Raw genomic sequence first — 24,201 nt, 5'->3', positions numbered from 1 at the left:
TGAACTAGCCTTTCTGACATGGGCTTTGTCTTTTCTTTCTTGGACTGTAATTTTATTGCAGTTGTGATTATTTGAACTTGCTGTCTTGAAATTTGCTTAGAGAACATCAATTTACCAGGCAGCAAATACAGACTCGAGATAAGTAAACAGAATAACAAATATGTTGTCTGTGACTAAAGCAACCCATTGTCTTGATTTATTGTTTTCTTTCAGCTTTTAAAAAAATCATTATTTCTCAAATGTGTCTGTATAGTATTTAATATGACACATTTCTCTTTCTGTTTTCCAGGGGTCTTAACAAACAAGGTTATCAATGCAGGCGTAAGTGACTGTGTTATGTTACATTAATGATAATGCTGATGAATACTATAATAGATAATACTGAAAAGTCTGAGAAAGGAGAAAAAATTAAAATTAAATTAAAAAATAACCATGCAAACAAAACACATACAAAAGTACAATCCAGCTCTCCAAATGATTGTATAAGAGTTTTGTCACTTCAAATTATATTTAACCAACATAAATAGGAATTAAAGCTGAAATCCTATGCTCCTGGGAGAGTGTCCTATAAGAAAGGACCTGAGGAGAAGCCCCATTGACCTCAATAGAATTTGCTTAGGATTGCTGTGCAAAAATACTAATCTTTGGCTGGAGTGTACCAGTGTTATGTAAAATAAGGAATTGTCCTGTTCCTTGCCTTTTCTTGGCCAGTTCCTTCAGAGAGGGTTTGCCATTGCCATCTTCTGAGGCTGAGAGAGTGCAACTTGCCCAAGGTCACCCAGTGAGGTTACAATAGTTGAGCTGGGATTCAAACTAAAGTCCCCAGGGTTATAGTCCAATGTTCAAACCACTATGCTGGCCCTCTAGTCTTACTGTAAAACTATGCTACCCAAACCCACCTTAAGAGCCAGTAGCCAGATCAGGCAAATGAGGTACATTCAGCTTCCAAAGAAAGTGCAAGGAGGATGACATTTATAGCCTCCTTGCACCAGTGAAAACTGCGACAATCAGAAGCAGGACCTGCGTTGCCAGTCCTTGTCACACCCTCGCTCACTGACAAGAGTGAGTGGAAACATCTTTCTCTTTGCTGCTCTGACAAGAAGATGAACAAACCTCCTTTGTTTGATCTGGTTGCTGGTTCTTAAGATGGGTTGAGAGAGGTCAGGAAACGTTGCTTCGGTCTAATCTGCATTGCAGAAATAATGCAGTCTGACACCACTATAAGTGCCATGGTTCAGTACTAGGGAATTCTTGAATTTGTAGTTTTGTGAGATATTTAGCCTTCTCTGTCCAAGAGCTTTGGTACCTTCCTGGCAATTTAGACGTTAGTTACATCTCTGTAATTAAGTTACATCTGATAGTTACTTCATGATGATTCATGAGAGTTCATGGTATCTTGATGGTTCATGAGAGTTACATCTCTGTAACTCAGGAGCCATTCTGAGAAGCTGGCAAACATTTCTAATAATTAGGGAGCAATCAGTATGCAAAGGATCTTGCAGCACCTTTGAGACTGAGTGAAACAAGTTGTAGCATACATTTTCATAGACTTGGTCTACTTCCTCAGATGTACAGAGCAATTAGGGAGCAAAATTTTGGCTATTTTTGTTGTCCTTTGCCACATTGAAGCACTTTGAAGAACCCTCTCTCTTTTCTCCTGCAGAATGCAATGCTGCCATTCACAAGAAATGCATTGACAAAGTGATTGCTAAATGTACAGGATCAGCTATCAACAGCAGAGAAACCATGGTAAGCATCTGAATGAAATTTTGGAGGACAGTTTATGATGGTTAAATGCACCCATTGGCAAGAATTTCAAAAGACTGGATTAAATATAATGACAAAAATGTGTGTTTGGCTTGCACAGTGGCTCATTACCTAGTTAGATTTGTGTCTACAATCATAGCGTTCAAGGAACACATATTTCTAGAATTGCTTCTTTAGCACACTATAGAAATATTACTTTTTTCTATACCACAATTCTAAGTGGCTATTCTAGCTGGTGGGTTTTTGGAATTATCATCCCAAAAATTAACTTTTCCCAGCTGTGTTCTTTAATATATTCATATTTCTGAATATGGTATTATCTATTGGATATTCACACCAACCTTGTAAGGTAGATAAGATAGGAAAAAATGAAACCACAGTCCTCCATGAGATATAGTTTTCTGTCATGGCTGGATGGGGAGACTTGAACTCAACGGTCTGCATCCAAGTTCAGTATCTGAATTAGTTCCAGTTTCCCGTGAATAATCATAGCCTTCAATATATATGTTCATGCTTAATCTATAAAATGAATATACTATGACCTACTTTACAGGCTTGTTGTGAAGACTGTTAAAGACTTCATTGCACCAGATGAGACCTCCTTTGAATAAAGACTTCAGATCCCAGATTCTTCCAGCTAACACAATGAAGTTATTTAAATCAGCATAAAGGGACCGGGGATATATAATCTATATTAGAAAAGATAAATATACCAGAAAAGATGAATAGCAGCTTTGGATGCTGGATTATCTTCACTCTGTTTCTGTGGGAACTGAATGCACATTAGGCCATTTCTCTTTCTTTCAGTTCCACAAGGAGAGGTTTAAGATTGATATGCCCCACCGGTTTAAGGTCTACAATTACAAGAGCCCCACTTTCTGTGACCACTGTGGAACACTGCTGTGGGGCCTCACAAGGCAGGGCTTGAAATGTGAAGGTGAGTCTAAGTATTTCCTTTTGCTCTCGGGACCAAATACCATATACTGGTAAATGCAGAGTTTGGAAAAGTGACAAAGTCCCATTGGCTATGCTGCCAGTAGGGGATTCTGGGAGCTCTGATTCAAAAAGCAACCCTTCCATCTCTGCTTAAATGTACTTTTGTATCTAACAGTCAGTTTTGTTTTGCTTCTCAAAAATGTAGCTCACATAAACAGTTGGGATGGCCTGATACTTAATGTGACAGTAGAAGGTGGAGGGATTTAATCCATGCATTGCATTGTTTGGAACCAGTGTGGGATAGTGGTTTGAGTGTTAAACTAGGACTCTAGAAGACCAGGGTTCGAATCACTGCTCAGCTATGGAAGGCCACTGGATGACTTTAGGCAAGCCATACCTGCTTAGCCTCAGAGAAAATCAATGACAAACCTCCTTTGAATAAATCTTGCCAAGAAAACTCTAGGATGGGGCCACTGTAAGGTTGTCATAAATCTGAAATGATTTGAAGACACACAATTGATTTATTTTATTTATTTATTTTATTTGTATCCCACCTTTCTCCCTGGAGGGACTCAAGGCAGCTCACAGATAAAACCTTTAAAATTATTATAAAATTCAAACAATTACAATGTCCATATATAAAATCACATAAAATATACACAATATAAAATATAATATAAAATCATATAAAATATACTCAGGTTAAAACAGACTAAAAAGCCACTTGCTCCATAAAACCACCCTGCTATGCATTGTGTACAGAAAGCCTGCCAGCATAAAAATGTTTTTACTTGGCGGCAAAAGTCCAGCAGGCAGGGGAAATCTCATAATGTGATTTGCTACTAAAGTTGAGCTGCAGGTTGGAATGTGACTTATGGCAGGCTCCCACAGGGAGAAATTGCCCCCCTGGATCTACTGAATTTGCCCATCTTGTGTAAAAAACCCTGTTTTCATTATAAATGAAATGAACAAGCTTGGGCTGACAGTGGACAAGGTTCATGTCATCTTAAAGATGTCAAGATTTAACCTAAAGATCTGGAGTTGGCATAGCGCTAACATAAGCCAGACTCTTGCTGAGACCCCTTGAGTCATTGTGTGTGCTGTCCAGTTGGCTTTGACCGATGGGGACCCTCCCACCTGGAAGTGGATGAAAATTCACTTTTTTAGTATTCAAGAGCACAGGAAGACTTGCAGATTACTTCAAAGAGAAATTACTGCTTCTGGAAGCTTCCAGAAGATGCAATTCACTCCTTACCACTACAGTGCCACACTGGGCCCGCCTTGGTTTAATTTGTTTAATTAATTTAATTAAATTTGTTGCTATATTTATGACTCTTCGAGTTAATGGTAACCATTCCTTGGATCTTCTTGTGGGTTTCATGGCTGACCTGGGAACTGAACTCTGGTCTCCAGAGTCATAGTCCAACACTGAAACCACATCGCTACACTGGCTCTCTACTTATAACATAGCTTATAATATTTAAAACCAAAGCAGTGCTCAGAGCAGCCTGTAGCAGTTCTCAAAAAGGGAGGGGTGCTGCAAACTTGGGCATGCCTATTTCCTCACCTCTTGACAAAATGTCTTCCTTGCAGCCTGCACCATGAACGTCCACCACAAATGCCAAACGAAAGTGGCAAATCTCTGTGGCGTCAACCAGAAACTTATGGCTGAAGCATTGGCACTGATTGAGAGCAGGCAGCAGGTAGGAACACAAGACTGGAAAAATGGAAAGCCTACAGATGTTGCACTGAACAGTGAGCCCTTGTTATCCACTGGGGTTTGGTTCCAAGACTGCTCATGGATAACAAAACAATGGATCCTCAAGTCCTATTAAATACAATGGCATAGTAAAATGGTGTCTCTCATATAAAATGGCAAAATCAAGGTTTACTTTTTGAAATTTATATATATATGTATGTATTTATCTTTTCAAACCGTGGCTTATTGAGCCTGTGGATAAGGAATTTGTGAATATGGTATGGTAACTGTACCAGTTTACCAAGATATCAAATGTTTCAGGAACAACTTTCCAGGAACATTTGTGAAGAGAGAGTATTGGAGATCTGGAAAAGAGGGTGGGTGGGGAAAGCAAGCAAGATCATGTTTTGACATGCTCATCAAACCTTCTCTTCAGGGGATTCTGGGGGTGGTAGTCCAAAAAAAGAAGAATATATTTTCCAAGCATGGGTTTTAAGTGGGACTAGGAATAGTCATAGGGAAGTGGCAGTGCATCTTGCTTTTTGATATATTTTTTATCACCAGCCCCAAGATACAAATACAGGTTGAATCTCGCTTATCTCAAATACTTGGAACTATTTGGATTTTGGAATATCTGTGTTTGCATATACAGACATAATGTTAGAGATGAGAGCCACATCTAAACACAAAATTAATTTATGTTTCATTTATACCTTACACGCATAGCCTGAAGGTAATTTTATACATAATATTTTAAATAAATTGTGCATGAAAGAATGGTTGTGTACACTGAACCATCCGAATGCAAAGGTGTCACTATCTCAGCTACCCATGAAAAAAGTTTTGGTTTTTGGATTTCGGATTTCAGAATTCCAGATATGGGAGATTCAACTTGTACACATTTAAAGATCTGGTCTTCATACACAGAGGCTGCAGTCTAACATCCCCTCTGCCTGGCGTAGATATCTGCATACAGAGATAGGCTGCACCAGCACTACACAGCCTCCACACAGAAAAGCAAAATGGCACAACACATGTCAGGCACTGGTTGCCATTGTACAATATGTAATGTGGAACTCGAAGTATAATACACCCACACGGTGTACAATGTGCCACTATGCAATGAATAATAACCATAATGGGCAGTGTTGCTATATGCACAACTCTGGTTCTGCCACTTTGGAAAATAATTTGCCCCACATGCGTAGCGCAACTTACGCATGTGTATGTCACTAATAGAATGTGTGTGTGTGCGCGCACACACACACACGCGTGTGTAGTACATATAATACTTTGAGTGTTGGACTATGACTCTCAAGACCAGGTTTGAATCCCAGCTCAGCCATGTAAGCCCATTAGGTGACCATGGCCAAGTTACACTCTCTCAGCCTCAGAGAATGGCAATGGCAAGCCCCTCTGAAGAAACTTGGCAAAAAAAGCCCCATATAGATGTACCTTTGGTTCGCCATAAGTCAGAAATAATAATAATAATAATAATAATAATAATAATAATAATAATAAAGATTTATTTATAGCCCGCCCAATCACAAAGAATCCGGGCGGGTTACAACAATAAAATGCATCAATTACAATAGAGTTAAAAATCAAACCCCAGACCTACCGCCCCCCCCCCCATACCCAGTACTAAAACAGAATTAAACAATAATAGTATAAAAAACATTAAAAACATTAAAAGCATTTTTAAAAAGGCAGAAACATAGACGGGGAAGAATAGACAAATGAGGGGACAATATCTCTATATCTGGGGAGGGTAACTACGTTGGAAAGGCCTGCCAGAAGAGATCCGTCTTGAGTGCTTTCTTAAAAGCTGTCAGAGTGGGAATGTGACGGATCTCCTCCGGCAGGTCATTCCATAGTTTTGGAGCAGCCCTCTGGGAGACAGATGTTAGCCTAGATTTTTTTGGCTGTAGTAAATTTCTTCCAGAGGACCTTAGTGTGCGGGACGGACAATAGGGAAGAAGGCGTTCCCTCAAGTACTCTGGGCCCAAGCCATGTAGGGCTTTAAAGGTGATCATCAACACCTTGTACTTTGCCCGGAAACTAACAGGCAGCCAGTGCAGGGACTTCAAGACCGGTGTTATATGGTCATTCCTAGAAGTTCCCGTGATCAATCTGGCTGCCATATTTTGTATTCAAGAAACAACTTGAAAGCACACAACAACTCTCTCTCTCTCTCTCTGTATATATATACACACACACATATTAGTTGCACTCATTCTGCAACAAATGTCATTATGACCCCATGAATAGCTTTTTCCTTTTTACCATTTTTCTTTCCCAGTTCATCCTTCAGACCTCTCAGACTTCTTTTTCTTATATCAAGGGATGGCTGATGGTTTCGATGTCAATGTGAGATGGATCTCCCCTGGGTTTTAACAAGAACATGAAAGGAGCTATCCAAGGGACTGATGCTATTGAGGGCATAAGGGTCATCACCAGGGGTAGGCAACCTTTTTGAGCAGGGGGCCGGGTTGCTGTCCCTCAGACAACTGGGGGGCCGAAGCCAAAATAAAATAATGAAATCATTTTTTAAAATTTAAATAAATAAATAAACCGGGACAAATGTAGGACAAAATTTTCAAATGGTGGACACTTTTTTAAAAAAAAAAAAAAATGGAGGACACGTGAAAAAATTTGCTGATTTTTTTTTAAAATGTTAATATAAATGCATGTTTCTGAGGCTTCTATAGACAATTGCCCCTGTGCGCGAGAGGCCAAAGGCCCCAGCAGCAATCAGTGGCAGGACTGGACTGGGGCCGGTCCCAAGGCCTTGCCGGGCCGCATCCGGCCCGCGGGCCGCAGGTTGCCTACCCCTGGTCATCACTTTAGACAGTTCTTTTAACGTTCAGTCTAAAACCTAGATAGGGTTTTTCAGATGGAAGGAAGACTTTTCAGATGGGAGTTTGCCTGTGGCTTACTCTGAGGCTGAGAAAGTGTGACTTGCCCAAGGTCAACCAGTAGATTTTCATGGTCAAGCAGGAATTCGAACCCTGATCTCCAGAGTCACAAACCAATGCTCAAACAACCATGCGGCATTTTACTGACACATTTTTCTCTCTGAGCCAGGCTCGAAGTATACATGACCCAGAGCAGATCTTAAGAGAGGGGCCAGTTGAAATCATCTTCCCCGAGAAAGATGCGTCATCCACCCCTTCTGTGCCAGCACTTCCCATAGGGAAAAAAGGTATTAAATTTTACTGCTTTATTTCCATTATTATTTAGTAGCTTCTTATAAGACAGACATTCCCCTCTGCATCAGAGCTTGGAAAGCTTAGTTTTTGGACTATGTTGTCCATGCTGCTTGGGGCATCCTGGGAAGTATATTCCAAAAAAGGGAACATCCTGGATGCTGTTCCAGACTGCATTGTTATTGTTATCGTCATCATTTTATTCAATTATATAGAATTATACAATCTTAGAGCTGGATTAGACCCCATCTAATCCAACCCAGTAGAGCTGGATCTCTTCTCTCCATCTATTCTAGGGCAGTCATCAAGAGCATCAAAACCTGATTATTCTAGTCCACAGGTAGCAGCTCTAGGATTGGCATCACCCAGTGGAGTAACTCATGCACACACCATTGATCTTCTCTAATAATAGACCATATAGAATCCTTAGTAAAAAAAATGTACTAATCTTAGTAAATCATAATTCCTATATATCACTGAATATAATAGCAATAGTTGTGAAATAAACAACTAGCAAAATTCAAAATTATATGGCTGGCATCCATAATTTTTTTGTGGGTTTTTCAGGCTATTTGGCTTTAGTAAGTATTCTATATGGTGTGTTCTGGAAGAAAGCTGGCAAAACACCAGGAACGCGCTGGTGAAACGTCGTGAACAAATTCTTCCAGAACACAGCCACATGGCCTGAAAAACCCACAAAAACTAAAAATTATACCTTTAAATTACAATATCATAAACACAGCCTAAATGTATTTACATGTACATTGTTTCATGGGGTTAAAGTGGGGATTTGGTAAAATGTTATGTTTTTAAAGAAAATTATAAAAGAATTAAAAATAAATAAAAATATTTTTTTAAAAAAAATAAAATTTTAAATTAAAAAAAACCTGTGGCTGCTACTTTCTCTTCCCTCTGAGCCTTGATCCACTCACACCATCTCTTGAACATTTGAAAGGGATGTAGGCAAACACCACAACCTGTTTCTGCAATAAGGTTGTTTAAGCAATAACATCTTTGGAGAGCAATTGTGAGTGTCACTTGGTGCAGTCTGAACCCCACACACACACACACATACACACACACACCTTGTGATGCTCCTGAAATTCCGAGAGGATTCGTCATCTCACTGACTTGTGAGCTATCAGGCGCCACTAAAAAATTGATGGGTTTCTCTGCCTTGTTTTACCAAAATAGTACCCAGTTTGGGATACTATGCATGTTGAATTGGGTAGTTGACAGGAGCACTCTTCACTGCTCTGACTCAGGCAACCAATTTTAGGGGGGCAGCCTGATGTGGATGTGCTTGGATCCATTGTAGAGCCTCAAGGAATTTCCTGGGAAACCCCAGCAGAAGATGTGACATGTCCCGATTCTCCAGCAGAACCTGCACCAAGACAAGACCTCCCAGAGCTGCCAAAATTTACCATAGATGACTTTACCTTGCACAAAATGTTGGGGAAAGGGAGCTTTGGCAAGGTAAGTAGCAAATGTAAAAGTCATTGGAAAATTACTTGTGCTTCTTTTACCCTTTTTCAAAAGCCATATGCCTTTCTTAATATCTTTCTTTAATCAGGAACTTCCTTACAGCTCTTCCACACTACAGAGATAAAGCAGTTTGACAACACTTTAATGGTCATGTCTGTGGAATCGTGGGATTTGTAGTTTGGAGAGGTATTCAGATTGATCTGTCAGAGAGTCTGGTGTGTAACCCAACTATAAATTCCAGGATTCTGTAGGACAGAGTTGTGGCAGTTAAATTGGTGTCAAGCAGCTTTAATTCTGCAATGTGGATATACCCTGAGTAAAGAAATTTCTCCACAGCTATCAAATTTCAATTCACTTCAGGGCTGAGTAGTGTGAGTTACATGGTTCTGTTGTTGCCTTGGAGGAATGATTCTGTAGAAAGAAAATTTGATATGTAAATCCCACTTGACAAAATTTTTACAGTCAGCCCTCCACATTTGCAGCTTTGACTTTTGTGGATTTGATTACTCACAGATTTGATTAATATGTTCTCTCTAGGAATCTCTAGTTTCCATCAATATGACTCTATGATCAACATTAGCCAGAAGTAAGCCCTCCAGCACAACTCTATTGTCAGCTTTGGCAGATGATGACAATAGAGTTGTTCTGGAAGATCTAAAGATTCACAGAGAGGTGCTTTCTCAAGTTAAATAAAATAAATAATATTTTTATTATTTGTGGTTTTTCCACTTTCACAATGGCCCTGCAGTCCTAACCCCAGTGAATGGAAAGAGCTCACTGTACTTGACAAATATTTATTTACTTGACAAAATGTATTCTGCTTTTTTGAATTTATTCTGAGTCTTCTAGTGACTTTGGATTGGGCGGGGGGGGGGGGAGACCAGGCTATGCCAATGGTCCACCTTTTGGCTGCTTGGTTGAGGGTCTTAGATCACCATCTCTACCACTGCACACCTCACTATGCTTATATTCTTACGTCTTAAAGTAAATGTTAAGAAATATCTGTTCTGAAGATTTCATTATACATGGCTCACCCACTTTAAAACCTTTTTTTGGAAACATAAGGACTAGAAACCTGATTTTTAAAACAGTGTTTACATAACAAATATAGAGATATAAATATACATATTTATTTGTTTGTTTATTGAACTGATACCCCACCTAAAACAAGAGCAGGTCAAAAACTTAGGCAGAGTAGAGATAGCAAAAAGAGGACGGTCCACAGCTGCCTCTTTTCTTGCCAGGTTGGAGGCAGGGCAGCGTCTCCAACCCAACACTTTTCCAGGCCACGTGGAAGCGGCCCCATGGACACCCCGACAGGCACAGCCAGAGAAGAAAGGGGCCACTAGGCTGTTTCTCCCTGGCTTTGTTCCTACGGCAATCTAGTTTCGGAGCTCCTTCCCACGTTGCAAATAGGGCGCCCTAAGTGCCCTCCAGCGGCACAATGCCGTCAGGTGCGCACCGGACCATTTGGATGAGGTGCGCGCATGATGGCACTGTCGCGCGCTGCGTATGGACGGCACCATACCAAGATGGCGCCCTCCATATGTAGTAGTGCTGAGGAGCGTGCAGTTGCTGTGCGCTCCCCAGCCCTACTTTTCACCCCAGCATGGTGTTTTCACACCGTCTGTACTGGGCCTTATTTTATAAAAGTTAAAAAAGAATTAAATAAGAGTACAGTTGGCCTTCCTTATCCACAGATTCTTTATCCACAGATTCAAGCATCTACAGCTTGAAAATATTAAAAAAATATATAAATTCCAAAATGCAAACCTTGATTTTGCCATTTTATATATAGGACACCACTTTACTATACCGTTGTTTATAATGGGACTTCAGCATCCACAGACTTTGGTATCTATGGGGGATCCTGGAACCAAATCCCAGTGGATACCAAGGACCAATTATGTTATTTAAAAACTACAGTACATGCTTTTAAAAAAAATTAACATTCAAATAATAGTATTATTTAACAAACAACATGGTTAAAACAGTTTAAACCCATTTAAAACATGGATACTAATAATGAACAAGAAATACAGCACAGCATATCACTACACACACAGTCAAAAATGCTTAAGAATGCTCAATTTGGCACATGTTTCCCGATTTTACTCTTTCCTAGCATCTTCCCAGCAATGGAGTGAAACTGAAGGGCAAAATAAAGCAGCTTCAAGCATTTATATGATACACACCTCCAAAGTGGCTAGAAACTGAAATGAAGCCACACTCTGGGGCAAAAACTGGAGCAAAAAATAGCTGGAATGCTCGAATTTTGCCTGGAAAAAGTGCATCTTCATGCCTGCATATGAAAAGCCCAATGCCACTGCAGGGCTGTAGCAAAGCAAAGAAATGAAAGTGCAACAACTCCAATGGATGTAATTACACATACACAAATGTGTAATCCAAGGGGCGGGGGGTGAAGGAAGCATGTAGAGGGAAGCTCCATTATTGTGCTTTGCCAATATATCACTTGCATGACAATTCACCAACGCCCTGTACTGTTAGAGCATCACATGTGTGGCCGATCAGAGGGGCAGCTATGCAATCAGATGGTACCTAGGTGGATATGGGAGGTACTTGAAGGTCGCTGGCAGTGTGTTTGTGCAATAGTGTGCATGCATGGTGGGGAGGCAACAACAACAAAATATTACCCAGCTGGGCACCTTGATGCCATGCTGTGTGGTCTGCCCACCTTGAGAGCAGGCCATGCAGACAGTGGGGTTTCAACTCATTTTGGGGAAGAAGAAAAAACTGGATTGAACCACGTTTTCCTGCCCACCTGCTCCAGCCCAATCACAAAATTTCATACCACCCTGCTTATTCAGGAAGATTTTTGCTCCAGGTTTTCCTTGCTGAACTCAAGGCCACCAACCAGTTTTTCGCCTTGAAAGCATTGAAGAAGGAAGTGGTGCTTATGGATGATGATGTTGAATGCACCATGGTTGAAAAGCGAGTCCTCTCACTGGCTTGGGAGCATGCATTTCTCACCCACGTCTTCTGTACATTCCAAACAAAGGTAAACATTATTTTTTCCCAGTTCATTGAGACAATACAGTGGACAGTGGTAAACAATACAGCCGATAATGTTAATCTAGACTGGGGTGAGCAAAGTGTGGCCTGTAGTGGGCTACATGTGGCCCCAAGAGCCATTTTATAACCCCTTCTTTGTAGTATCACGGGGCATGATTGCCATATTCTAAACCCTGCCATGCCATTTTAGGCCCAAAAAAGTCCTTGTTAAAATCCAGAAGTAAGCTGAAAGTAAACCAGGGGCCTAAAACATTATGAAACTGCCTCCCAGAGCCCCTAGAGCAGTGATGGTGAACCTTTTACAGACTGAGTGCCCAAATTGCAACCCAGACCCCGCTTATTTATTGCAAAGTGCCAGTGGCTTTCTAGTAAGAAACTCTGGCAAACTCTGTGCTAGGGCGACAGCATCTGTGCCCACAGAGAGTGCTCTGAGTGCCACCTCTGGCACGCGTGCCATAGGTTCGCCATCACTGACCTACAGAATGTTAGAGGGGGTATTTAGAGACAAAAACTGAGTTTCAGATTGCAGTGTGGGTATGTATGCCCCACTCAGGTCTAGAAAAATGGTAAGGAGACAAGCTCCACATGCTCTAAAATGGTCAACTGTTTTAAAAAGCCCAATGTGTTTTGGCCTCAATGAGACAAAAACCTTCAGGGGCTAGAAACAAACACAAATACATATATATTATAAGTGTTATGTTTTTTAAAAAATATACTTCTAATACTTATAATATATGTTTCTAGCCTGAGGGCTGCATGAAGTCCATGAACCACACTTTGCCCATCATGGAATTAGTCCAAGTAGAATTTGTTGTGGTGGTGTATCTTCAAGTCATTTCCAGTTTATGGCAACCTTAAGGCATGAGGTTTTCAATGGCACAAGATGTGGTAGAAGATACCATCCAACTGCAAAAGGTTCTACCACTACTACAGCCTGAAGATAGAGAGCCCTCCATCCATAACTGTCATATTTCGGCCTGTGAGGGAGAGAATAGGCTGGCTCAGCTCCATCAGGGCTAGCCTCAAGATAGAGCCCCCTCCCTCCGGTCCATCTGCCTTGATCCAAGCCTCAGAGGGAGAGAAGAATGCTGGACCTGATCCCCTCCCCTCCTCACCATTCCCTTCTCCTTTTGTGTTGTGTCTTTTAGATTGTAAGCCTGAGGGCAGGGAACCGTCTATTATCCCCTCTGTTGTAAACCGCTCGGATTCCCAGTGATTGGGCGGTATATAAATAAATCCTATTATTATTATTATTATTAATGGGTTTTCTGGGGATGAGAGTGTGTGACTTGCCCAAGGTCACCTAGCAGGTTTCCATGGCCAAGCGGGGAATTGAACCCTATGCTCAAAGTACTACACTATGCTGTCTCCCAAGTAGAGTAAATTTATTGAATTACTGTAGTTGTTGAATGGTGAGCCTACACAGGCCTAATTCCCACTTACCTCTTAATTCACTTCCTGCACCATTTCCTGAAACTGGTTCAGCAAACAGTGTGGTTCCCACTGTGTTTGTGCCAGTTTCAAGAATCGGTGCAGGAAGCAACAGCCGTAGCTTCTCCACCATGCCTCCCTCCGTCCTCCTGGCCATACCGGAGGCAGAGGAGAGGCCGGGGTGGAAGGAGAGAGGCAGGCTGGGAGGATGGAGGGCTGAGGATGGAGCAGGCATGGACACCGGGGAAGCCGCTGCCAGTGGGAACCAGGACAGATTCGAATCCAATTTGAATCAGCCTGGTTTCCATTTGGGCTAAATTGATTTATTTCGAAATAAATTGATTCAGCCCAAAAAAATCCCATTTTGCCAGTGTCTTTTTGACACACGTTAAATTGATAAAACTTGGGTTAAATGGGTAGAAACCATGCCCCCCCTTTCCAAATTGCTTCAGTGTTTCAAATTAAGTGGGAAGCATGGTGGTTTAAACCAGATCATTTGGAATCACGATCTGGTTTATACCATAGTGGGAACAAGATCACAGAATCAATCCCATCAGTTGACTGGGTCTCTTCTAATAGGAACAATAGAATTCAAGCCACTAAACGTCAGATAATAGATAATGATAAACCAATCTGTATCATTTGTTAGGAAAACCTCTTCTTTGTCATGGAGTATCTCAATGGGGGAGACCTGATGTTTCATATCCAGATCTGCCATAAGTTTGACATTGGCAGAGCAAGGTAAGAAGTTGGCTGTTTTGTCCTGTGGGCAGAGAAATATTGGCCATGCTAACTAGAATCCTCTGAGAGTAGGGAGTGGTATTCACTCCGAGAGCCTTGTGACTGAAGAATAAATACTTCAGATAAATAGTCCCAAAATGTAACTTTTCCATACTCTGCTTCAAACATCCCATTCATGATATGAATATTACAGGAGAGTTATCATCTCTGAATACCCAGCAAGATATTGTGTGGAACGCAAGTTTTTTTAAATTAAATTACACTACCAAAACCAAACCAAAACCCAATATCAAAAGGGATTTTTTTTAAAAAAAGGAATAAGACATAAACAACCAGAGGGACTGAGCAAATAAACTAGGTCCTTGTGCCACAAGGGAAGAGTTCTTTTTTTTAAAAAAAAAAATCAATATTGCAACCATTTTAGAAACTTGTTTAGGTTGAAGAGCTACTCGAAATAAATTATTCATTGTAGCTGGGAGAGAAAACTGCAGGCGAAAGTGACATTTGGATGTCAAACAGCCTCCCTCAACCTTGTGTCATCTAATAATGTTGGAATACAACTCTGAGAACCTCCTAGCCATCTTAGAATAGCTGGCTGGGGCTTGTGAGCTGTATGTTGTAGTCCAACATATCAAAGGTGGCCAGTTTGGGGGAGCTGGATGCCGAGATGGGCACAGTTTCACCCAGTGACTCCTAAGATCTCCTAAAGGACACTTGATGGGACTCCAATCAAGATTTGTATCTTATTGATTTGTAGCTTGATGTGGCACCAGAGCTCTCTGACAGAGAAGGCCAAATATTTCACAAAATTACAGATCCCAGAATTCCAAAGCATTCATGGCAGTTAAAGCGGTCAAACTGCATTAATTCTGCAGTGTAGATGCTGCCCTAGTAATATGGAACTACCCTTCTTTGAGGATGTCCACCTCAAAATATAGATTGTGAGAGGAGGAAAAGCTGTTGCTTGCATGCCCTATTTTTGGGTGTCCTCAGTGTCTGTTCATTGTGAGAAACTGATTCAGTAGACCTGCAGTCCAGTCCAACAGGGAAAATGGGGAAATAAATGCATCTTTATTTTTCAGGTTCTACGCTGCTGAAATCATTTGTGGCTTACAGTTCCTTCATTCCAAAGGAATCATTTACAGGTAGGATGATGATCCTAAAGAAGAAACCTGAACATATGTAATGTGTTTGGCCTCAAAGTGTAGAGATTCTCTGAAAATTGGAAGAGGGGATGACTGGCTCCAAAAGAAAAAGAGAGTCTGTATATGTAGGAGGGGAGGAAAAACCAAGATGTACATAGAATTCAAAGGCACGGCCATGCTTTTCTAGATCAATGTGCAAAGGGATCTTATAGCACCTTTGAGACTAAGGCTGCATTTGCCCTGAAGAAATAATCTAGTTTGATATCACTTTAACTGCCATGACTCCCTGTTGTGTAATTCTGGGAACTGTAGTTTTGTGAGACATTTAGCCTTCTCTCTCAGAGATCTCTGGTGCCACAACAAACTATAATTCACAGAATTCCATAGCACTGAGCCATGACAGTTAAAGCTGGGTCAAACTGCATTATTTCTGCAGTGCAGATGCAACCTGAGAAAAAGAAATTTCTAGCCTGAGGTGCAACCAGATTCCTTTGTGTACAAGATGCATGTAGTAAAAGATTCATTTAAATGTTGCTTGTAACCAGAATAAATCTAGCCTCCTCTCTGTCCTGCCCCTCTTTGTAATCTATAGCTGTGAGCTAGTAATTGTAGCTCTGTATTGAGCGGGAGACAAATGGTGACACTTCTGGAATGCTGCTTATCCAGCAATGAGCTTGCTATCATGCCTTGCACAATTGCCTAAAAACTACAGCCGTGTATGTAAAGCAACTTACACAGGTGCATGGCACCATCAGGATTCCTGCCACTGTGTTTAGCTAGAACAGCATTTTGAAAGGAAAGACCTAACCTTCCCTTACCTTGCAGAGACCTAAAGCTTGACAATGTCCTCTTAGACAAGGAAGGGCACATCAAGATTGCTGATTTTGGAATGTGCAAAGAGAACATGTTTGGAGATGCTAAGACAAGCACATTCTGTGGAACCCCTGATTATATTGCCCCAGAGGTAAGTATAAATTTGTGCTCATGGTATCTCATAGCCCAGACTTGGGAATGCTGCTCTTTTTACACTACACCTCCCAGAATCCCCAGCCAACATCTAGTGGTCATTCTGTCTAAAGGACTGTGGGATCTATAGTCCTGAAAAGCAAGTTTCTCAGACTTTGCTATTGACTATTAGTCATGATAACTAATGGAAGCTCTTGACCAGGGGCAGAATATCATTGACAGATTCAGCCTGAAACTTTTGCTGTCTGAAGTAGATCAATAAATGACAAGCCATCCACCCTTCACCCAGGTCAAAATGAGGCAGAAAGCCTCACAAGCATCTCTTCTCTTGCCCCTCAGTAAAACTAATAACTAAGTAAATAACCTAGCTATCTATTGCCTTTTGATGATGTGCCAAATCTGCTGCCTAATGGTAAGTCTGGCTCTGGCCATTGGTCCCAACTAGGCTGATGAATGGGGTGGGGAGTGATTCTCTTTCCTCTCCCTCCATTCCAGCTAATGGAATTATGCTCATGAGGAGCAGTACATGGCATAGTGGTTTGAACGTTGGACTAAGAACGTTAGAGACCAGGGTTTGATTCCTGCTTGGCTACGGAATCCACTGAGTGACCTTGGACAAGTCACATGCTCTCAGACTCAGGGGAAGGCAATGGAAAACCTCTTCCAAACATCTTGCCATGATCAGGTCACCTTATGGTCACCATAAGTCAGAATTGACTTGAAGGCACACAACACACACATACACATACTTTGGAAGTGGTGGGAATTAAAATGGCCTTTCTTCATACACAGCCAGGCTCCTCTGATTAACCTACCTCAAAATCTGGAGAGCTTCTGTCAATCAGAACAGATAATACTAGGCTGTAACAACCAATGGGATGACTGGGTATAAGTTGGCACATCCTTACGTTTCAGTCCCCCCTGCCCCTTCCTTCAAATCTCCCTTCTTTCTCAACAGATTCTGCTGGGACAGAAATATGGCACCTCGGTCGACTGGTGGTCCTTTGGAGTTCTTCTGTACGAGATGTTGATTGGTCAGTCGCCCTTCCATGGCCAGGATGAAGAGGAACTCTTCCAATCAATCCGAATGGACAGCCCCTTCTATCCACGCTGGCTGGACAAGGATGCAAGAGACCTCTTAATAAAGGTGAGGTCAAGGGACAGGATGGAGAAAGACTGGGTTTAGTGACATGTGCTCCTGGCTTAATACAGTTTGAGTCTCCCTTATCCAAAATTTTTGGGACCAGAAGTGTTAAGGATTTTGGAGTTTTTTTCAGATTTTGGAATGTTTGCATTTATAGTCACCCCTCTGTTCTTGTGGATTTGAAATCTGCAGTCTTGAATATTCATGGAAAGGAGACCTCCATTAATTTCAATGGGGTGTCCCCATGATGCACACCCTGCATGTGCTCATGGGCACACGCCCCATTCAAACCTATGGGGCTTGAATATCAGCAAGTCTCAATTTTCATTGGGGGGGGGATCAGGAATGAATCCCCCACAAAAAACAAAGGACTGACTGTATATACTGAGGTATCTTGGAGATGGGATCCAAATCTAAACATGAAATTCATTAATGTTTCATATACATCTTATATACAATGTCTAAAGGTAATTTTATACACAATATTTTAAATAATTTTGCACAGGAAACATAGTTTGTGTACATTGAACCATCTGAAAACAAAAGTGTAACTGTCTCAGCCACTCATGAAAAATGTTTTGGTTTTTGGAATATTTCAGATTTCAGAATTCCAGATAGGGGAATTCAACCTATAGGGGTTTTTGCTTCATTTTTTTCATATGAAGCTCAATTTTCTCTATACTAGAATCAATGGGTGTAGTGGGGCCAAGGTTCCCACAGTCAAAGCACAGTGACTTTTTGATTAACAAGGGTGATATCATCTGCCATATCCCTGCTGCTTCCTTTTTAACCCACAGGTTAGGTAAAATCCTCATTGTAGTTGAAGGTGTGGATTTTCCTTACAACAATGTACTATTGTAAACCATCACTCTTCTAATGCAGTATGTTTGGGGGTCTCAAACTGCAAAAAAATTCATCAGTCCAGGATTCTTCTTGTCAGGGTTTCTCAAAGCAAAGCAAAGTCCACCCGTGTTTTTGACCATTTTTAAAATATTGTCTGATATTCTTACCATCCCTAGTCTTTATCTAGTATGTAGTTGGATGGCTGGTCTCTTGACTAACATATTGTTTTTATATCTGTTAACTTCTAGCTTTTTGTGAGAGAGCCAGAGAGGAGGCTGGGAGCCAAAGGGAGCATCCGCCAACATGCCTTTTTCCAAGAAATCAACTGGGCAGCACTGGAGGAGAGAGCCGTGGATCCACCCTTCAAGCCAAGAGTGGTAAGAACCATCCTTGTGTTTGCTTGCTTTCTTTCTTTGCTCCTCTACACAGTTAAGAGAACTGATCATCACAAGTAAAGCCTAGGAATCTTCTTTTTAAAAGTAACTGGCTACTCTTTCTGTTCTCAGGAACACTCCAAATAATTAGTTCCTGCTGTGGTTACAATTTAAAAAGTATGCCTAGCATCTTGTTCTGTATATATGGTGCCCTAAGCATGACATAATGACCTTCTGCAATTCATATTGCACCATTGTTTTTGTCCAGGTCCTTCTCAAAATGGTGATAGGAGTTGACATGATGTCACTTCTTGTTGCTCTTTAGAGGAAAACAGGTATTTTGATGCCCTAGGGTCTGTGGCCTGCTGAGTGGGTACTGGCCCCATGCAGATGTCCACCTCTGTGTTAGGTGGGGGGTTGTAATCTATTTAAAATGGAATTGCCATTCCTGAAAGCTTCCACGAGAAGTAATTCACCCTATCTTTTTTGCCTTGCTTTATACACACTTTACACACCCTTGCTTTAATGCAGCTCTTGCTTTGTCAGAAGCTACCTCATTTCCGTATTGCTCCTAACTCCATTTCTCTTTCCTTCTCAAAGAAATCCCCAGGTGACTGCAGCAACTTCGACAAGGAATTTCTCAATGAGAAGCCCCGGCTTTCACTAGGAGACAGAACCCTCATCAACAGCATGGACCAAAACATGTTCAGCAATTTTTCCTTTACCAACCCCATCATGGACAAGCTGCTATCCTGAAGAGTGCTCTAAGAACTGGAAGGTGCTGAAAGGGCTACATAAAATGCGTCTCCAGACTTTTAGTTGGTTGGGAATCCACCCCTCTTCTACAGGAGACAGTGGTTTGTATCCCAAGATGTTCTTCTGTTCACAGAAAACCTCTTCCACTAACAGGAGGGTGGCTTCCAAACCACCAGAACAACATTTTGAGAGAATGGTGACTGCCTAACATCACCATCGCCCAAAACAAAGAAATTCCCATTTACAACAAATTTTTTGCAAGTATTTTCAGGAGCTCAGGGCCAACTTTTGAGGTCAGCATGGTCTTGCACCTGGAGAGGCCCACAGCATGGTAGCACCCCTAACTGCAAATCTATGCAGCTTCCTTACTCTGCTTGTTCCTTTCCCTTTTTGTTATCATTGCCTATTCACCTACCCCTCTCTAGCCAGAATCCAGTTAGGGTCTTTGTTGTTGTTATTTGCGGACAAGTTGGCACTGAGTTGTGGCAAACCCATGAAGGCAAGACAACCAAATAAGAATATAATTCTTTGCTAATATTGTTCTTGAAAGAAGCAATAAGTAATTTTAGCAATTTTCTTCCTATGACAAGAAAGACTTCAAAGACTGTAGTTTCCAGACTCTTTGCAGTTTGGAAGTTATTCTGCACAAAATTTGGGTGTGGCTGTTTTACTCAGAAAACAGTATTTTGTGTGCCATAAAGTTTTCTGTGCAAAAAATATTGTTTCTTGCTGTTTTCAGTACAGAAAATGGTTGTTTTCTTCACAAAAATGCATCTACATTTTGTGCAGAATAAATCCCGAATTGTGAAGATTCTTCATAGAGCCCAAGTCAGCAACAGCTTTATTCAGGTCTTACAAAATCAGGGCAGCCATGGAATCAATCCATTTGTTTTGTAGTCTTCCACTTTCCCTACTGCTTTCCATTTTATCCATCAGTATTATCTCTTACAATGAGTCCCTTCATCTCATGACATTTTGTGGTGGTGCTTTAAAAGTGCGTAATGGAAGTGGTTGAATATTTTTGTCTGATGTATGGCATCCAGTTTCATTGGATGATTAAGGTAGCAGAGATGCACATACAATGCTGTTGTCAAAGGAGGTGTGAATACATTACATGCATTCAGGTGCACATTTGTACATTCCATTGTACTTTCAGTTGCACAACTTTGCTATTCAGCTCAAGAATCATGTAGCACAAAAAGCATGCAACTCCACAAATGGAGATTTACAACACTGATGTTGGATCTTGACCTCTGAGTGAACAAGCAAGAGGGAACAAAGAAAAACAAGATCCGTTGCACACCTCAACTGCAATCCAACATCCTTTCATGTAGCACAAATATCTGCACACAGAGATACACTGTGCAACCCCCATGCAGAATATCAACATTGCAGAACACATGTCGATGCCTTTTCAAGTTTCCAAGTGCCAATGAACAACCACTAGGCAAAGGATAGGATGCAAGACTACAATGCAACATATAGGACCCACAACCACAATGCAAAACATGGGATGCAGAATCACAGTGAAAAATATAGGATGCATAACTGCAAAACATCATACAGGATGCATGACCAAAGTGCATAGTATAGGATGCACAACCACAGTGTGCAAGCACAAATGCACAATGTGCAATTTGCAAAAACAAGACACAGATTAATATGCTGTCTGCGCAACTCTGCTTCTGCTGCTATTAGTAGATGTGCATTGCACAATGGTGAGTTTTTGGGGGGCCATGCATAGCATGACTTACACATGCATGTGTCTCTAAGAGAATTCTTCTTTTGTCCTTGCGAGACAATTATCACACATACACACACAGAGTAAATGGACATCAGGAATAATGGTAAGGAAGGGATGGGTCCAGTCAAGAAGGCATCCCACTAGGCAGGGCCATTGAACCCAATGATCCCTCTGCATCACCTGAAATTGGCAGTACAAAAGCTTTCTTCAAGACCATTCAGAGATTTTATATGATATTGTGGGGTGGGCAACTGTCCAATACTAATGGGCTACTTTAGACCATGGGTGACCTTGGAAGGCTAGACACCCCACCACCATTTTTGTTTAAATTGCCCTGAAACAACCACTAGGGGACATAGGGACATTTTGTGCCACATGTTGGGGCCTCTGTGGACCATTTTAGGCCTAAAAGAGGCCTTTTGTTAAAACAGAAAGTATCCCAAGCGTTACTTCCTGCTCACTGTCTGTTTTGAAAAAAGCATATCCTGGCCCTAAAATGACCCATGGGGGCAAAAATGCCCCCTTGCCTCCTGGAGGGCATTTGGGGGCAAAAAAAATAAAAATAAATTACCCCGTGGGCTATGGACAGGTGTGTGGGCCCCATTTTTCCCACTCCTTTGCTACAGCCTCTATCTTCCTCATGGACCACGTTTCACTCTCTGTATCAAATGTTGGCTGGAGTTTTCCATGTCTTTGTTGCAACAAATCTGCTCAAATGTTATTAGTCTGAATTTTTAAAAGTGCTATACAAGGTGTCAGGGCCTATCCTCAGAAGCACCCCAAATCACTTTTTAAAACTTTTTTTGTTTGGCCTAAAAATCTGGAATGGATTCACTACCCCACTGACATGGAAGCCAATAGCTGCTGCTAATGGTGCCTCACAAAATGGCAACAGGAAGTGATGCAACACTTCCTGTCATCATTTTGAGAGGAAAATAGAGGCATTTGGGCTTTGAGAAATTGCAAAGGCTATTGGAGATATTTGGGGTTACTGGGGGGTGGGGTGCAGCTCATGCAGAATCGGCCCTTGGCCCCCACACTGTTGCCCACCCATGGCCTCCAGCGTGAAAAATAATCACAGAACTAGAGAACTCTCTGAAATGGAGAATAGTAGCTTTTATTCATGGCTTCCATTTGTCTGGTTTGGGGGAATTTCTGTTTTTGCTGATGGGCGAGGGTCTGCTCTTTTCTGTGTCTCAAAATCATAATATTAGTATAACTTATTCTACTCAACTCTGAACCGAGATCATGCCGATGGGGATTCTGGGATTCGTAGCCCAAAAAGTAACTTTTGAAGGGCTTTGACTCTAGCCAACGTTGTATAAGCCAGCTTTCAGATACAGTATATTTTTAAAATGACATTTCACAGGCTCCCCCTGCACTCTGAGAAACCCAGGGCCACCCATCTGCCCTACCCATTGTAGCAAAGAACATTTGACTTGTCTGTATAAGAAATTCCCAGTACAATAACAGTTGAATGGGTAACCTAATATGTTGATTCTGGCTCAGTCAACAGAAGAGGAGTTTTGTCCACATTCTTTACAGTCCAGTTGTGGTGTTCCATTAGAGATGTTAATACAGGCCAGAATCCTATATCAGTTTATATTTAATTGAGTACTTAACCAACTAACATCTCCTGGCTCAACCCTCAAAAACCTGGTGGAAACATGCTCTAATCATGGGTAGAATGTACCCCTCCTTCTCACCATACAGTTGATGTTTGGCAAAGTTGGTTGAGGGACAAGTTATGATCATGGCTATAGTGTCAAAATCGTGACTAAGAAGTGGTTGTGAATATGAAATAGTTACTGTAAATGTTTCATATTCACAATTACTACAATCACCCCTCCATATCCATGGATTCAAGCATCCACAGCATTAAAATATTCAAAAGATATGTAAATACTATAAAGCAAACCTTGATTTTGCCATTTGATATAAGGGTCACCATTTTACTCCCCATTGCATTTAATGGGACTTGAGCAGGGGTAGGCAACCTGCGGCCCGGCAAGGCCTTGGGACTGGCCCCAGCCTGGTCCTGCCGCTGATTGCCGCCGGAGCCTTTGGCCTCTTGCGTGAGGGCGTGGGGCCTTTGGCCTATCAGGAGGAGGCAGGCAAGGGGGGGCAAGTGGCAGGCAAGGGGGGCAAGCGGCGGGCAAGGGGGGCAATTGTCTATAGAAGCCTCTGAAACATGCATTTATATTAACATTTTTTTTTAAATCAGCAAATTTTTTAAAAAGTGTCCTCCATTTGAAAAATTTGTCCTACATTTGTCCTGGTTTATTTATTTAATTAATTTTTTTTATTATTATTTAATTATTTATTTTTGGGCTTCAGCCCCCCCAGTTGTCTGAGGGACAGCAACCTGGCCCCCGGCTCAAAAAGGTTGCCTACCCCTGGACTTGAGTATCCATTGATTTTGGTATTCAAAGAGGGGTCCTGAAACCAAATCCCAGCAGATACTAAGGGCCCACTGTACTTAGTCACAATTTTGACACTATTACTACAATACTAACTGCCCCCTGCATGGTGAGAAGGAGCATTATTATGCTCATCATGGCTGAATGGTATTTCCACCAGTTTTGGGGGGCTCAGGCCAGAAGAAGTTACACTCAGCCCTATGGATTATTTTTCCATGGATTCAACCATCCATGACTTCAGCATGTTCCCCTCAAAAAAAGAATTTCCAAATAGCAAACCTTGATTTTGCCATTTCATATAAAGGACACCATTTTACTATACCATTGTGTATAATGAGACTTCAGCAACCATAGATTTTGGCATCCATGGGGGGTCTTGGAACCAAGCCCAATGGATGCCAAGGGCCCAATGTACTTATTTAAATACTTGATTAAATATAAGCTGATGCAAGATTCTGATCATGGATTTTTTTTATTTAAAAAAACACAACTTTATGATGTTTGTACA

The 24,201-nt window shown here is 41.4% G+C and overlaps 1 protein-coding gene across 3 annotated transcripts in view; it reads left to right on the top strand.

The window, feature by feature from the left end:
- LOC149311634 (protein kinase C theta type-like) overlaps nt 1-23,413 on the top strand; it is a 58,259-nt gene extending 34,846 nt beyond the window's left edge. For 2 of the 3 annotated variants that reach the window (XM_089527510.1, XM_089527509.1), the window contains 13 exons: nt 290-321; nt 1,664-1,749; nt 2,575-2,704; nt 4,297-4,406; nt 7,490-7,607; nt 8,930-9,087; nt 11,942-12,115; nt 14,210-14,301; nt 15,384-15,446; nt 16,272-16,410; nt 17,371-17,559; nt 18,648-18,776; nt 19,374-23,413. In XM_089527510.1, the coding sequence (XP_089383636.1) occupies nt 290-321; nt 1,664-1,749; nt 2,575-2,704; nt 4,297-4,406; nt 7,490-7,607; nt 8,930-9,087; nt 11,942-12,115; nt 14,210-14,301; nt 15,384-15,446; nt 16,272-16,410; nt 17,371-17,559; nt 18,648-18,776; nt 19,374-19,529 (1,576 nt within the window). In that variant the 3' untranslated portion in view covers nt 19,530-23,413. The remainder of the gene's footprint in view (nt 1-289; nt 322-1,663; nt 1,750-2,574; nt 2,705-4,296; nt 4,407-7,489; nt 7,608-8,929; nt 9,088-11,941; nt 12,116-14,209; nt 14,302-15,383; nt 15,447-16,271; nt 16,411-17,370; nt 17,560-18,647; nt 18,777-19,373) is intronic. The other variant, XM_089527511.1, reaches the window with a different exon arrangement.
- The last annotated feature ends 788 nt before the right edge of the window (nt 23,414-24,201 follow it).

This window comes from Sceloporus occidentalis, unplaced genomic scaffold, assembly GCF_023333645.1.
Source record: "Sceloporus occidentalis isolate IW3139 unplaced genomic scaffold, rSceOcc1.0.p SCAF_5, whole genome shotgun sequence".
In the NCBI taxonomy this organism is placed as follows: domain Eukaryota; kingdom Metazoa; phylum Chordata; class Lepidosauria; order Squamata; family Phrynosomatidae; genus Sceloporus; species Sceloporus occidentalis.
Note: the sequence above shows the minus strand (reverse complement) of the source record. Positions and strands in the feature narration are given on the sequence as shown.